Source organism: Penaeus vannamei, chromosome 24, assembly GCF_042767895.1.
Source record: "Penaeus vannamei isolate JL-2024 chromosome 24, ASM4276789v1, whole genome shotgun sequence".
Lineage (NCBI taxonomy): Eukaryota > Metazoa > Arthropoda > Malacostraca > Decapoda > Penaeidae > Penaeus > Penaeus vannamei.
In genome coordinates this window covers 505,209-522,307 of record NC_091572.1, presented here as the reverse complement: position 1 = coordinate 522,307, position 17,099 = coordinate 505,209, and the positions used below count along the sequence as shown (strand labels likewise).

Here is a 17,099-nt window from a genome sequence, read left to right as displayed (position 1 = left end):
TGCGCGGTTACTTTGGAGTAAATTGTACTTGATTTCGGTCGAGAAACGGAGTTATATGAACGAAATGGAATTAAATAGTATAGTAGATAACTTGAAAATTGCTTCTCATAGTGCAGATACTATGAAAGGCATGAATGAAACTCAATTAAACAGGATAGCGATTACCTTGAAAATTGCTTCTCATAGTACACATCGAGTCACACGTCATGACACGAAATTAAATAGCTTAGGAAATACCTTGGAAATTGCCTGTCATGCCATACACCCATTCGCCCAGGAACCGAACCCCCCAAAAGGCCTTTTTAAATCGAAAAATCCCCTCTTTTTCAGAATCCCAGAACCAGGATACCATCGAGTCGCCATCGTCTCTGAAGACGAGCATCTGGTCCGCCTCGTCCTTCCTTCACCAGCTTTGGTTCTTCGTGAATCTGCTCGCGATAAACAATTACCAACAGTCTTATAATGTTTGGATTACCAGTGAGTTGACTGTGTTTGTTTGTTTGTTTGTTTGTTTGTCTCGTCGTCTAGTTTGTCGCCTGAATTTGAACGTTTTTAAATACAATAGGCCTACCTTTATCGGGTTACCAGTGTGTTGATTATTTGTTTTTTGTTTCGTCACCTTGTTTGTATTTAAAAAAAAATAGTTGAAGTGCAGTTACCATCACATAACTTATGTGTAGATCAACTAGTACTGATCGTGATATCAATAATGATTTTTTATGATGGTGGTGGTAATTGCTACACGAATAGGAGTCCGTGATAGTGAGACAAATTTACTCGTAGCAAAAAACATTCATTCTCTGTGACTTACTGACTCGATTTTGTTTTTTTTCAGGTTCGTCATGTAGTGTGACAGAAGCGGGGCTGTATTCGATGTTATTCAGCTACAGCAACCTACTGACCGTGTTCTTTGGGCCTGTTGGAGGGGTCTTCACGGATTACATGATACGGAAAGCATATAGAAGTAAGGCGAAGGGAGTGGAGGGAGAGACTGACAGATATATAGGAATAGGCCACCTGCCGAGAGAGAGAGGGAGAGGGAGAGGGAGAGAGAGAGAGAGAAAGACAGAAAGAAAGAAAGAAAGAGAGAGAGAGAGGAACTGGGAGAGAAAGAAAGATGTGTATGTGTATGCCAGCTAGATTAACTTAGATTAGCATTCTACATTTCCCAAACGCTTTAGTCAGAAAGTCAGTAATTTCCAAGGCAAGGAATGCACACCTGCAGTACGTAACGCGACACACTTGGAAGGAACATTTGCGACACACTTGTACCACGCTGCACTGATGAACGACGACTGCCATAAAACGACTTGCAACAACCAAATTTTAAATGCCATTCTCCGGGTGTAATATCCACGCCTTCCGTCCGCAGCGCCTAACGAGCTGGACCGCCGAGTGAAGGAGGTGCAGGCGTCCTTCTGGCCGCTCCTGGTCACGACGGTGTTCACCTCCATCATGTACGCCTGCCTGCTGTTCTTCCACCCGGCTGCCATCTACGTCTCCCTCCTGTGCATGGTGGTGTCCAGACCTTGCATCATCGCAGTGTCCACGGCCTACCTCAGGATCAGGTGAACCTCTCTCGCATGAGGAGGACCAGGATTTGGTCTTGTATAAAAAGCTAGAGACATGTTTGTGCATACATAGATGTTTAGACAATGTCATTCACTAATACTAACAGCTATCCAAACAAACACACACACACACACACATATACACACACACACACACATATACACACACACACACACACATATACACACACACACACACATACACACAATCAACTATAAACCAAGTGATGCTATAGAGATAATGTAACCTCTGACCTCTCTCCTGCTACCAGGTTCCCCGCCGGGCATTTCAACCGCCTGCTGGGCATCTACGGCACCGTGGCCTCCGCTCTGCTCTTCTTGCAATACCCTCACTTCATGTGGGCGCAACATATGTATTATGCGGTAAGAATCTGCCTTGTGCATCACCAACACATTTCCGTCAGTAATCCTTTTGCATTTATCATGACGTAATCTTTTGTTCTGGGCTCTCTGGAAGGATTTTGCTTCGTTGCATCTTGTGGTTGTGGAAAAGGTTGTAAGGTCTATGGTCGCGAAACCTGACCGATTTGGTAATGACAGAGCTAATCCATATGTCAAAGCTAATTCGTATATTATCACCAAATATATTAGATTATCACCAAATATATTAGGTTAAGTCGCAGTTCTCCTTCCATGTAATGTCCAAGTCCTTGTTATCCCAATTAGTTTAACACGTGATTCCCTCATAATATCTTCAGGGATGTCAACCAATGTTTTTTGTTTCTCTTCTTTTCTTTTCTTTTTTCTTTTTCTTTTTTTAGCAACGTTTTCAGCAAGCGAAAAGAAAAATCACGGAGGCTAAATCCACTGAGTCCGGGCATGTGATCTAGCCCTCGTGACTTTTTTGTACCCCAAACAGCTGAACAACAAGAGCTGTGCGCGGGGTTGCACTGTCATGGTGGAACGTTCATTTGTTTGCTCGCCCCTTCGCCTCACGTCCTCACGCTAGAGTCGAGTTTCATATTTGCGTTTACGGAATGTTAGTTCAAACGAAAATAGTTAATTATTCCCTACCAATCAGAAATGAGGATCATACTTTGTCTTGTCATTCACCTCGCTTATCAGTGGGCTTCCTGTCCTTGATGCAACAGAACTAGTCTCAGGGCTATTGACTGAGACCTAGGATTTCATAGATATTCCCCTTTGCACTTCTTAAGTAGCCAAAGAATGAAAGTGATAATCTTGAACATTCTTATTTGAAGTGTTTAAGATGTGTTGTGAGTACATATATATCAGCATAACATCATCTATTCTTAGGGTAACATCCTTTCGAACCATTGTCTTAAATTCCTAGGGATGCAAGTGACCCGGAAATGAGTAAATGCAATGCAACCATGTAAATGCAATTACAACTATGAAACAGAGTGTTAGTAACAACCTCACTGCCTTTCTCCCTCTACCCTTCAATCGCTTGTTTCACCCGCTCGTGACCCCCGCTACAGCGCCCTTTGTCTCGTCCCGCAGGCGCACGCGCTGATCCTGGCCGTGCTGGCGGTGAGCTTCCTGAACCCGATCCACCTGCTCTTCACGCCGCTCATGCGACACGCCGTGGCCACGAGGGACAACCTGAAGCCCGAGGACCTGCACCCCGTCAGGAACACCTACGCTGATGATAAGGGTGTTAATGGCTTATAAAGTGGACCCTTTGGTCAAGTAGAAGTGGAAGTTCAAGAGAGAGGAAAACGATGGAAGACTAGAAAAAAAAGATTGGGGAAAAAAACATTGGAAAAAAACTTCGACGGTTTTGATTTTTTTAACAGTTTGTTTCTAAGTGACAGCTTCCTAGAATGGAATTGTGCCAAGTGACAGGGACACGAATTCCCCTACAAATAAGATTAAGAATTTCAAGAGTATCATTCCATATGTTGAGGAGCTGGCATCATTAATGATATCAAATTGTACAATTTAAAACCTTGCTGAGGTCGTATTGATTCCGTGGCTTCCACAAAGCAATATATGATAATCATTTATTTTCGTATTACCCATCTGTCTTTTCATGTTTATACAAAGGACATGTGTACAGTGTACACCCACTCGTATACATTTACATATATATATATATATATATATATATATATATATATATATGTATGTATGTATGTGTATATATTTGTGTGTGCATATTTAAACATATACATATACATATTTCTAAATATATACATATATGTATATATACATTTATATATACATATATATATTACATATACATATGTGCATATGTTTATATATGTATATATGGATATATATATATACATATATAATTATACATATATATACACACATATATATGAATATTTGTACATAATTAATATATATACATGTATATATATATATGTATATATATATAATGCATTATATATATATATATATATATATATATACACATATATATATATAGTATATATGTATTATAATATATATATATATATATATATATATATGTTTGTGTGTGTGTGCATGCGTGCGTACGCGGCGCGCGTGTGTGTCTATGTGTGTATGTATGTACAACTATATATTTTATGTACATCTTATATATATTTATCCATGCAAAATGCCCTAATGACCCAATCATTTCCAATCCTTCAGCTGAACCATATGAACCCAAGGAATGAAACACAATCACAAAATGAAAGATACAGTGAACCGTGACGTTTCGAGTCGACTCCTCTCCTCATCAGGCGATGGAAGCAAACTATTATAGTGAGACTCGAAACGTTACAAATTTCTGCTCATTTCTTACTATGGTTATTTTGTTTCGATTTTTGTACCCTCATGAATATGTACATTACCCTCATGAATATGTACTTTTTGTACTTTTTGTTCCCAAACTCCTAAATCTCCAACTGTGTGCGAGATGAAACTGTCCGGGATAAAGTCCAGTACGACCAAGTTTGTTACCGGATGCACTGGTGTCGCCAGATAAGGTTGTATGACGAGCGTTGTATGTGGTGTTGTATCTGTCCTATAGTGCCTCAGTCTTTCAAGCCGAATGCGGGTCCACATCTTTCGCTCAATGCAAAACTTTCGCTCCGTAAACGTATAGTGATCTAGGTTAGGAAAAAAGAAATAAGAAAAATTATAATAGCTTCTGTACTAATTGATGGAAATAGTGTTGTGAATAGTGAATTAGTTCCTTTTGTGGTTTTGAAATGTATCCTGAAACAGAGCCATGTCCGCCCGGCCTCCGTCGGGCTTTCACTCACGGGTCTGACATGTACGTTAAAGACATATGTATGTGTGTCTGTGTGTACATATATATATACATATGTGTGTATACATATACATATACACATATGCATATATATGTATACGTATATATATATACATATATATGTATACATTTATATGTATGTATATGTATATATATATATATATATATATATATATATATATATATATATATATATATATATATATATAGGTTGTGTGACATCTCCTTCTGGTGCTACGTGAAGTGGTCTGAGGTCATTGTCTTCCAGATGAAACCTCGCATCACCAAAGTGACTAAGGGATGTGTTGCTGTCGATTCTTGCTGTGTAACCGAGAGAATTTTGTTGAGAAACTGCAAAGCTCCGTGTGATATTTTCAGTGATCCTTAGATTAATCTGAATATATAATGTGGATATTAGTTGATGATACTGGAATAAATTCTCGAGAATTAATACTCAAAAAAAGGTCTTGTTTCTTTTCCTGATGATCAACACCTTGTTTCATAAAAATATATCAAGCCAATTCATTTATCATTTATTAAAAAGCACCTAAAGTTGTGCCGAAATATCAAGAAATGGGTTCAGCAATCATCACCTGTTACACACTGCGCTTGCGTAACAGTGCTCCCTCTCCCTCTCTCTCACACACACACTCACTCACACACACTCTCTCTCTCTCTCTCTCTCTCTCTCTCTCTCTCTCTCTCTCTCTCTCTCTCTCTCTCTCTCTCTCTCTCTCTCTCTCTCTTGAAAGCATTTGTGATGATGACTGTAATAGTAAAAGAAAATAATAATAATAATAATAACAATTATAATCATAATAATAGTACTAATGATAAATAGCAATAACAATAACTATTACTATTAGTAATATTGATGATGGTAACAACAAATAATATTATTACTATTGTTATAATCATTGTCATTATCACTATATCGTTATTATTGTTATTATCATTATTTCTACCATTATCATTATCATCATTACAAACGTTATTATTATTACCATCATTATCAATATCATTATTAATCATATCATTATCAGTATTGTTATTATCATTATTTTTTTTCACGATAATAATAATAACAATCTGTGGATATACTCTCTGTGCAAACCAGATTACCAACATATTTAAAGACTAGCTGCTGGATCATGTAAACTCTCAGATCTTTAACAAAATCATTGAAAATATATGCAGCAATTTCAGAAAGTGAGTGCGCGTGCGTGTGTGTATGTCTGTAGTGTGAATACAAAGACACAACCCTTTGCCTGCACATCATAAAAAAAATTACATATGGCTTGAGAGTAACAGCGATAGCACAGATAAGGTATCAGCGTGCATGCTCCACGCCTAATCCCGTGGAGACTTAAACAAGAATGTAATCAACCTCAGGCCTTCGCTGAGTAATCTGATGCTCCATTTCCTGCTACAACGAAGCAAGTCAGCTCTGCCTACACTGGCATGAGGCGGCCGGGCATTAAGGCTACTCATTCGTGACGCGTATGCGATGCAAAAAGAAAGTCTACACCACATTGCTACAGCCAGAGATCTAAATCATTATTACTTATCATTTTAGTGATGCAAAAGCTCTTTGCCGAAGTAAGATACGACTATCATTGTTCATGTCTTGACGAGAAATATATACATAATATACATAAATAAATAATATTCATAAATATCCGCCCGACAGCGAACAGTAAACAACACGAAAGTGAATACCAAGAACCGCAAATCCGGCGAAATCTTCCCTTGAAACTCCAGCAAAACTCGACAAGCATTCAGGATGGTCATGAAGATGAACATATTCATGTGTTCCTCCTAAATACGAGATCGCATTCCTCTCCACGTGTTCACTGTCCAGCCTGTTGAATACGCGCACATACACAGCCAGCACCACGCGGCGCCTCCACAAGTGCCGTCGGGGCTCAGCTGCAACAGAGCGCCCACTCGGGTTACTTCGGGAAGTCCTTATCGGGGCGTGACGTAAGGGCTGATATAACACGGAGGCTGTCGAGGAGCTGGCCGTGATTTGGTTTATATTTGTGCTTATTTTTTTCTCTCGAGATGTTATTTAATGGATCGGGAGTGTGAATATTTAATTCTGATCTTTTTCGACGGTATGCGAGTAGATATATCACCCCCGTCCTCTCTTTGTGATTATTGTATCCGTTACCATTTACATACTGCAGCCACATCTGTTTCTATGCAGTATGTAAATATGGCTATTGCATAATCTAATAATACATACAAGTCACTTCCCCTCCAAGTGCACGAATAGAGATACCTCCATGTGAGCAAATAGACTTCAGAAACAAATCAAAACAGACAGAAAACCGAGAGAAGACAAACGCTAATCCAGCCCCTGATCGATGAAGACAAAAGGGCGTGTGCACCGGTTCCAGGAGAGGCGTGTTAGTCTGACGTCGCTTCAAACGCAGGTGTGAGGTGTGGTGCGGCCGCCTCGCCTCTGCACGAGTCTCCCCGCCCGTCATGGAGGGGCAGGGACGCGCGCCTCTCACCCTCTGGGCCTTCGTCACCCGCTACGACTTGACCCGTGAGTAATATGCGAGGCCTGGTATTGGTACTCGGTGTGGTAGTTGTTTCTGGATGTGCACTCCTTTGATGGGAGAGTGAGAGACGGAAAGCCAGCGGTCTGTGCCTTACCTCCGTTATTGATCGGTTTGTTTACACAGGCTTTTGCTTTTGCCATTTTCTTTGATGTAGGTTTAGGAGTGACTTAAGTATTCCGGTGCTTTGCCCTCCGTTTTGTGAAGACATCTCATAATTTCCTGTTTGCGGGGTACTGGACTGTCATAAATCCATCGCAGAAAAGATAATTTTACGAATTTTCAGATACGGACGTCAACGGCGAGTGCAATGACAACAAACCGTTGGTGTCTTTGGCCATGCGGCCGGAGTGGACGGCTCGCGACGTGCAGAGGGAGCTGAAAAAGACTCTTAAACTTGACCAGTCTTCCGTGGATGCAAGTCTTGTGCTTAAGGTTCGCAATGGTGAAGGTATGCTTTTGCCTATGACACCCACAGCACTTAACAGTACAGCTAAACAACCTCTTGTTGTGGAGGTTTGCGCACCACACCAGCACGGTAAGCCACCCATTTCTATATAATTTCTGTTAAGTGTTCATGGGCTACAGTTGTCGTTGCCATTGCTGTATCTGCCTGTTAAATAGTTGAAACTATAGAACTGCAGCAATTTACACTGTTATAACATTATTTTGTTGATTCTGTAATTATATCGTTGTTGTCAGCATGCTGGTTTGGAGTAGCATAATAATTTATATTTGTTTTATTATTGATAGAAGCAATTATAGTACTTGTATGTATATATTGTAATTAGTGTTGTAAGTACGGCTGTTGTTTCAAATGATGATACCATAATTGTTCTTCTTTGTTGCTGTCTTCAGTGTTGACGTTATTTTCAGTATTACTACTACGACGGTTGTTATTATCGTTGCCTCTTTCACCATTATCAGTATTACTTTTTCTTTGCCATCTTCATCAGGATTGTAGACGCCATAATCATACATTATAATCACTGGTATTGTTCTGATTCTTGTTATCATCTTTGTCATTAAAAGCAGTAGTTATGCTATTGCTCCTGTGAGTTATTGATGGAAGAAGTAGTACTAGTAGTAGTGCTTAAAGTAGTAAAATGTAGCTGTAGCATATGAAGGCCGGGAATGTAAGTAAAAGTAATATTATTGGTAAAAAGGTGATGATGTTATAATCGTATATTTGCAGTGATAAAAAGAAAGAAATATATATATATATATATATATATATATATATATATATATATCGGGAAAAAAACGTCTTTATTTGGATATATTTCATATGATACATTAGTAATCAGTAGCAAATGTGTGTGTGTTTGCTTGATTGCGTGATGTGTGTGCGAGTGTGTGCATCGGAAAGCAAAGAAAGTCAGTGGTCCTGCTTCACAGATTGTATTCCAAACAACAAAGTGTGAAATATTTTCAGGAGCCAAAGTCCTAGTGTTTCTACGATGCGTCATGTGTGACATCCTGACATTTCACTATCCCTGTTATCATTATTTTTCTTTGGCTTTCACGTCATCCCTTCGTGTCTAGGTTTGCTTATCATGGGACCGTAATTTTTTTTGTTTTGTCTGCTATTTTTGTCATATTTTTTGCTGTTATTTTTATGATTAGTTCATTGTTGTACCGTCATGTTATTGTTAATATTATTTTGTTATTGTTGCTAATGTAGGAAAAGATATGGATGAGAATGAATGAAAATATTTAAATTTAATCGAAACCGGTTATTAATACATTAATTTTCAGTCATACATTTTTTTCCGTATTTATCACAATGAACAATACAGATGCTGTTGTTTTATGTGACGATGATGAACATCCCTTTATCCCCAATGACTTTATTCCCGCATGGTTTTCTCAGGATAACTGTTACCCCCAGAACAATAGCGGTGGTTATTTCAGTCGCCAGCGGGGTACGTCGCTGCGGCTCGACCTTTTGCAGCTTCTCTTTCCACGTTGTCGCTGCCTCGTTCTATCGCCTTTGTCGTTTTCATTCTATTTTCCGTTTTTAGTCGTAGTTGTAGTAGTAATGTTGTAGTTGTAGTTGTAATGTTATTTGTTGTTTGATGAGGGTGAAGACGACGATGAAGGTTGTTGAGGATAATATGATTGATAATTGTTAATAGTATTGTTATTGTTTATTAATATTGTCATTTATGTTTATTATCATAATTGTCATCATCGTCATCGTTATCATCATCATCATTATCATTAGTATCATCATCGTCATCGTTATCATTATCATTGTCATCGTCATCATCATCGTCATCATCATTATCATCATTATCGTCATCATCATCAATCACCATCATCACCATCGTCATCATTACGATTATCATCATTAGGACAACGCACCACGTGGCAACCGCAGTGAGAAGGTTAAACGAAGAATCACTCCAAGTTATTTTCGGAATTTTGTTATCATAAGAATTAGTCACGAGTCTTCAGGGAAAGAGGCTTTTCACTGATCCGCAGACTACCGAATGCGCTGGTTAAGTGATTCCGTCATAATTAGGGGGGGTAAATTAGTATTAATGGTCTCTCTGCGTGCTTTATCGACTGGATACCGCTTTGCGTAATTTATGAAGCAATATTTTAGGCTAAATCTGATATGTGTGTTTGTGTGTGTGTCTGTGTGTGTGTGTGTGTGTGTGTGTGTTGTGTGTGCGTGCCTGTGTGTGTGTGTGTATGTTTGTGTGTTTATGTGTGTGTGTGTGTGTGTGTGTGTGTGTGTGTGTTGTGTATGTGTGTGTGTGTGTGTGTGTGTTGTGCGGTTTATATTGTCAGATTTTCTTTTATTAGTATTTTTCTACTTAACATTCATGATTATTAAATGTTAGTCTTTTGTGTTTAACGCAGGTATACACCCCCAACGCCATCTATCGGTTTGACGCAGCAATTTGCCTCGGGGGGGGGGGGGGTCTTCCATACGTAGGTTTAAAGCCAGAATACAGACTTCGAAAGACCAAGGAGCAATGGACCATTATTTCCACGTCATCAAAATCAGACTTTCTCGTCATTTCTATTCCTAGAATGACCTGCAGTATACTGAATTGAACCTTTTTTTTGGATTAGAATGACCTGCAATGCTTCGAAAATGGTGATTCTGTTTTCCAGATGACTTCTTGATCGTGGCGATTTAAGGAAACAAATGGATACTTTCCTTGATATTCGGAATAGATTTCCTGCGATTTTTACTACAGTCTGTGCTACCGATCGCGCTTGTTGGTCAAAATAAGGGTGACTAAAAAAAAAAAAAAATGTCAGGATCGGTACCAGTGCTTCAGATACCGTTTTACATGTAACCAACGGACTACTGTATAGGAATCAGTTCGTTTCTAATGCCAGTTACTTTTCCACATTAATCCTGTCCGCCCCCCGGGTTGACATAACCACAGTGAGTAATCTCATGTGGGAATCCTATAGCTACGTCTTCAAGGAGCAGATACGCCAAGACCCACAGTTATATGATGTCATTTTGGTCATTATATTCTAGATTATCAGTAAACCATCTTTTACTCAGAATTCGCCTTTGCAGTGACTGGAACGGAGAGTGATATGGGCGCCCTCCCCGCCTCCTTCAGGAAGACGGTGGAAGGACTCATAAGCAACTACGAGACGAGGGTAAGAGCCAGCCCTTTCCCAGAAGGTTGTCTAAGTATATGTATATATATATATATATATATATATATATATATATATATATATATATATATATATATGTATGTATGTATGTATGTATGTATGGTGTATGTGTGTGTTATATAATAGTGTAAGTAGGAACAGAGGCTGTGGAAGGTCTCATTAGCAACTGAATCTGCCATTGTTATTTTAGTAAGTTATTTTGCTTTCCAGTAATAGGGTGCAATTGCTATATGTTATATATGATAAAGTGAATAACATGTATTGAATTATATTGGAAGGTAGATGTGTAATTATTTTATCTTTCAGATTTTAATTTGATATAGGGAATGTTCTTCTGATTATTACTCTTGAACAGTTGCAAGAACATCTTTGAAACCGGAGTGTTGCATAGATAGGTAGATAGATATACGAATTCTATAATTATTGAGGCAAGATCTTTTATTATTTTACTCTCTGCTGTGAAAAAGGAGATTTTTAAGGATTATAGATCAATGGAAAGTTAAGGATTTTCGACAATTACTTTTGTTCAGAATAAACTGCTCAAGATTTTATGTGATATTAAGTGTCATAGGCCACCATTGCGAACAAAATGCATACTGCGTAATGAACACTAATTCATTTATACCAGTAATCACGTGGTAATAAGGAAATCTGATTAAATATCTAATTTAATTGACGGGAAGACAGTAGCTAGAATGGGGTATATTTTCCTCAGTTGCCAGTAACAAAGTTTTATACAACTTTTATATGGTATTGATATGTTAGCCGGATTGGAAACAGATGAATACTAAGCATAAAGTTGGTTGAAAATATAGATAAAAAAAAGGAATATCAGTGAGGATTTTTTGTGAAATAGGGCAAAAAGTAAACATTAAAGCTTGAATGACAGTTCAGTTTGAAGAGTAGTAAATATAAGGATATTGTTAATGTTAAAGTTTTTTCTTATTATCAAGAGCGGTCTGTAAGTTTATTTTATTTTCCCCGCGAGTAATAATGTGCTCTTATTTCACTGATTGCGGCCACAGCCATTTATATTCTTATTCTTCAGAGTAATATGAGATAGTACAAGATAAGAACAGCAAGGGCGTAAAAGAGAATAGTACAAGATAAGAAAAGCACAGGCGTGAAAAAAGAGAAGAACAGCAAAGGCGTAAAAAAAGAGAATTAGACCTCGCTCCCTCCCACTCACGCCCCCGCTCCCTCCCCCAGCTGGCGGCGGTGGAGAAGGGGCTGGTCGGCCTCGAGTCCCGTCGCGCTTCGCTCCTCGAGGCCGAAGTGCGACGCATCCACGACACCCTCACCTTCATGTCGCGTCGCCTCGAGCTCACGCAGACCCCCGACTGGATCTCGGGCGCGCAGACGTAACGGGCGGCGCGCGCACGGAGAAGAAGGAAGGGGTTCTGAAGGGATGGTCTCCCTGCACGGGCGTAGATGGGTGGCGTATGGGAAGTATCCACACACACACACACACAAACAAACACACACACACGCACACACACACACACACACACACACACACACACAAACAAACAAACAAACACAAACACATATGAGTTAAGTAAGTCTATATGCAAGCTTTAATTACCAAACCGCACGTGAACAAACGTATTCAAAATTGTGTCCCTTATTCCCCCTCCTTGGTGCTCTACCCCCACCCCCTCCCCCCAGCCCAGCCCCCCCTCCCACGTGCTTTGTTGGGCATATTTTGCAGAAAACAAAACCAGTAATTGCGCTTTACACTAGAATTCCTACATCGAAATCAAAATTAACTTTGGTGCCGAATTTGTTGTTGGGAAAGACGAATTTGCTCTCAGACATGTTTGTGTATGTACAAGATATGTACTTATATGTATATGTACTTATATTTTCATGTGTGTGTGTGTGTGTGTATGTAGGTAGGTACATGTATGTATGTATACATACAGAGTGTGTGTGTGTGTGTGTTTATGTGTATATAAATATATATATATATATATATATATATATATATATATATATATATATGCAAATATATGTATAAATATATATACAAATATATAAATAAAAAAGAATATATATATATATATATATATATATATATATATATATATATTTACATACGTGTGTGTGTTGTTTCATAGATATATATTTATATATGTGTGCATGTGTTAACAGTTTCTGTTCCCTACCATTCGTAGTAATATTGTTTTCATTATTGTCTTCATTAATGTGTTGCTTCTTTATCAGTATATTATCATTCGTCATTCTGAATTTCACTTTCTTGTTGCCTTTTCTACTATTTTTTCTTATAATGATTATTTATTAATGTTCTGATGGAATTACTGACTGATGTCTCGCATTTATTTATACTGGAGTAATGATTATTTTGTTTTGTAAAGATAAATCGGAGGATAGATTAGTGGAGAATAAATTATATATAATGCAATTTGTGTAATTAAGGATGAGAATAAAAGATGTACTTAAAGAATCACTGTTTTTATTTCCTGATGACGATGTATTCACCAATAAAGTACCGAAGCAGATGATATGAAAATAAATAAAGAATGCTGGTTGTGAATAAGTCGTCAAAGGCTTAAGAGACTACATTTCTTGGAGTAAATAAAAAAAATAGAAAGACAGGAGATGCTATGTCAATATTGGGATAAGATTTGAAGTTGCATTGACAAGAAGGCGAATCATACATTAGCACATCTGTGTGTCTTTGGTGCAAGTGTGTAGTTCTAGTGTTTCCACATCATAATATATAGGGTAAAGAGATGCAAACGTTGAAAAAATGGTGACCGCTAAATCTAGAAAAAATAGTGTTTGGAGGAGTGGTTTCACACGAGTCTGCCTCGCTTCCCGTGTTCCTCCGACCAACAGGACCCGAGTCGCAAGCCTGTCCTTCTTGGAGGGAGCCTCACTCCTCGGGCAGGGTCGCCTTCTCCGGCGCGGCCGAGCGGAAGCCGGTGCCGGAGGGCGTGACGGCCTCCGCGTCCGAGGGCCACGTCCAGTCCTCGGCCGGCGTGGACACGGTCGGGTGCCACGGCACCGACACCTTCGGGAAGATGATGGCGTTGTTGGTCGTCACCTCAATGGGCTTGAAGATCTCCTTCGGCAGCACGACCAGGTCGAGGCCGTCCTCGGGGCTGTACAGGACGACGACCACGTCGCCGGAGGACAGGAGCTCGGCGTGGACGACCCTGGCGGCCTCGTGGCCGGGGGCGCGCCACCCCGGAGGAATGGACCACGTCTGGCTGGGCAGGAGGATCGGGCGCCGCTGCGAGCGCTCGAACACCCGCACGCCGTACTCGCCTGGCGCCAGGGGAAGGGCAGAGGAAGAGAATTGACATGAGTGATCAGGAGGAAGCGACGGTGCTCTGCACAGGCACTAGGAAAGCAACAATGCGATTATGCTGTGAGTCTGTATATGTAATCATGTCTATTCACAATTGGCTTGTTCTAGCAAGCCTCTGTTTACCCCTGCTAGACAAGCCTCAGCGCTCACCGTCCTCAAGCTGCACGACCTGAACCTCCCGGCCCTTGTCCAGATTCCTCACGAGGACCGGCGACTCCGCTGCGCCTGAGGACTGCGGGGCGGGGGCGGCGGGGGCGGCGGACGCCACGGCCGCCAGGCCTACGAGGATCAACAGTGGATTCTGGGGAAAAAAAAAGAAAATAAGTAACACATAGAAACAATGCATTTATGTGTATCAATTTCATGGAACATGGAAATGCATAACCTATCCCTTTATATGATGTAAATTATATTTCAAAAAATTCTTTCAGCATCACAATCCATCTTTCAGCTCTCCAGTCATTCTGCTTTGTACTCTCATCATGCTACTTCTTGAACAGCATAATTTCCAGGGACAGATGGTCGGTGACCTTTCCTAATTATCAGTGCAATTATCTCATTACAAATGATCCATTGTTACGACCGGATGCAGTGGAAGGTTCCTCCGATGGGAATCCCGTTTTCTCTTATAAATCACATGATTCTTACCATGCAGATTGAAGGTAAACTATGATAGATTTGTCCTTGGCGATTTGCGAAGAAATAAGGACAATAGATTTAATAGTAGCCTATAGAAGAAAGATGTTCTTGCAGAAAATTAAACACACGGAGCATATCCCTCGATCGATCCACACACACACACACACATACACACACACACACACACACACACACACACACACACACACACACACACACACACACACACACACACACACACACACACACACACACACACACACACACACACACAACACACACACACACACACAACACACACACACACAGATTGGAAGAGCTGCATTAAAATTTAGAAAAAGAATGTAAAAAGTGAGATGACAACGAGCTGACTCAAAACCGGAATTGTCACCAAGAACCAATAATTCAGAATCGATTGCCGATTTTTTTATAGTAACATGAATCGTAAAAAAAAAACGCATCAGCATGTCTGTCTATATATAAATGCATCCGCGTTTTCCTGTCTCTCGCTCTTTCTTTTTTTACACCAAGTATTCATATATATATATATATATATATATATATATATATATATATATATATATATATATATATATATATATATATATATATATATATATATATATATATATATATATATATATATATATATATATATATATGTGTGTGTGTGTGTGTGTGTGTGTGTGTGTGTGTGTGTGTGTGTGTGTATGTCTGTGTGTGTATATATATATATATATATACATATATATACATATATATACATATATATATACATATATATATACATATATATACACATATATATATACATATATACACACACACGCACACACACACACACACACACACACACACACACACACACACACACACACACACACACACACACACACACACATATATATATATATATATATATATATATATATATATATATATATATACATATATACATATATATATATATATATATATATATATATATATATATTTATACATATATGTTTGTGTTTGTGTTTGTATACATATATATATGTCAGTATGCATGCAAGTATGTAAGAGAAAAAGAGAGAGAGAGAGAAAAAAAAAGCGAGAAAGAGAAAGAGAGAAAGAGGGTGACAGAGGAGGGGGGAGAAAGAGAGAGTTGATCAAGAATTCAAATATCCTGAAAAAATACTCAAAATCATGGTGAAGCGAAGGTCGAGAGAAGGACTCGAGAACGGCCAGCACTTGAAGGTAAAAATGCATTTGCTTTCTCAGCTCCATTTCTCTAAGCTGCCCGGGTTGCAATTATTTGTTTAATTGGTAAAAAAAAGGGAGTCATTTTTTATGAAAGTGATCAATTGGTATCTTTTGAATATATTTGTATATATGCTTTTTTTCTTTCTTTCTTTCTTTGATGAAGGGAACGCCGGTGAGAATTGAAGAGAATAAAGCAAAAGAGAAACTCAAAATTGAAAATCAACAATGAAACGTTTTTTAATTTTAGAATTAGGTTTAAGCTTATTCTTAAATATATTCTTTAACCCTTATCCTTGTCCTTATCATGAGCTTCACCGTTGTATAATCATGCAAAACGTCCATGCTGAAGTTGCACATAAATCATGCATGACTCACATACATTGTGGTCCCACTGAAAATGCCAAGTGGTCATATCCCGGTGTATACGAATATACATTAGCAGTAATAATAACAATTCTGATGATGATGATAATGATTATAATAATAATGGTAATAATAACAGTAGCAATGATGATGATAATGATGAAGATGATAATGATAATAATAGTAATAATTATAATGATAGCAATTATGATGATAATGATAATGATAATAGTAATAATGATAATGATAATGATAGTAATTATGATAATAATCTTCTTGATAATAGTAATGATAAAAGAACAACAGTAATAAAAGCACAACTACTACTAGTCCTGCTACAGCAACAACTATTATCGTTACTTAAACTACAAGTATCACTACTACTAGAACATGATAATAATGATAATATTAATGATAGCAATCATGATGATAATTATCATTGTGATAATGACGATGGTCATACTAATAATGATGATGATAACAATGAT

At 38.6% G+C, this 17,099-nt stretch overlaps 3 protein-coding genes across 3 annotated transcripts in view; 2 read left to right on the top strand and 1 right to left on the bottom strand.

Moving 5' to 3' along the window:
* Positions 1-239: 239 nt before the first annotated feature.
* LOC113814832 (uncharacterized) lies at positions 240-3,257 on the top strand. The gene is made up of 5 exons (XM_070138171.1): positions 240-477; positions 836-964; positions 1,373-1,568; positions 1,844-1,955; positions 3,057-3,257. Exons 1-5 carry the CDS (start codon positions 255-257, stop codon positions 3,225-3,227), a joined length of 831 nt encoding a protein of 276 aa, XP_069994272.1. The 5' UTR covers positions 240-254; the 3' UTR covers positions 3,228-3,257.
* Positions 3,258-4,022: 765 nt separating this feature from the next.
* LOC113814833 (uncharacterized) lies at positions 4,023-13,494 on the top strand. The gene is made up of 5 exons (XM_070138169.1): positions 4,023-4,643; positions 7,071-7,357; positions 7,657-7,908; positions 10,921-11,006; positions 12,237-13,494. Exons 2-5 carry the CDS (start codon positions 7,294-7,296, stop codon positions 12,390-12,392), a joined length of 558 nt encoding a protein of 185 aa, XP_069994270.1. The 5' UTR covers positions 4,023-4,643; positions 7,071-7,293; the 3' UTR covers positions 12,393-13,494.
* LOC138866199 (uncharacterized) overlaps positions 13,487-17,099 on the bottom strand; it is an 11,344-nt gene continuing 7,731 nt past the window's right edge. The window contains exons 2-3 of the mRNA XM_070138170.1: positions 14,515-14,665; positions 13,487-14,321 (exon numbers count right to left, since the gene is read on the bottom strand). Coding sequence (XP_069994271.1) covers positions 13,927-14,321; positions 14,515-14,665 — 546 coding nt within the window. The 3' untranslated portion in view covers positions 13,487-13,926. The remainder of the gene's footprint in view (positions 14,322-14,514; positions 14,666-17,099) is intronic.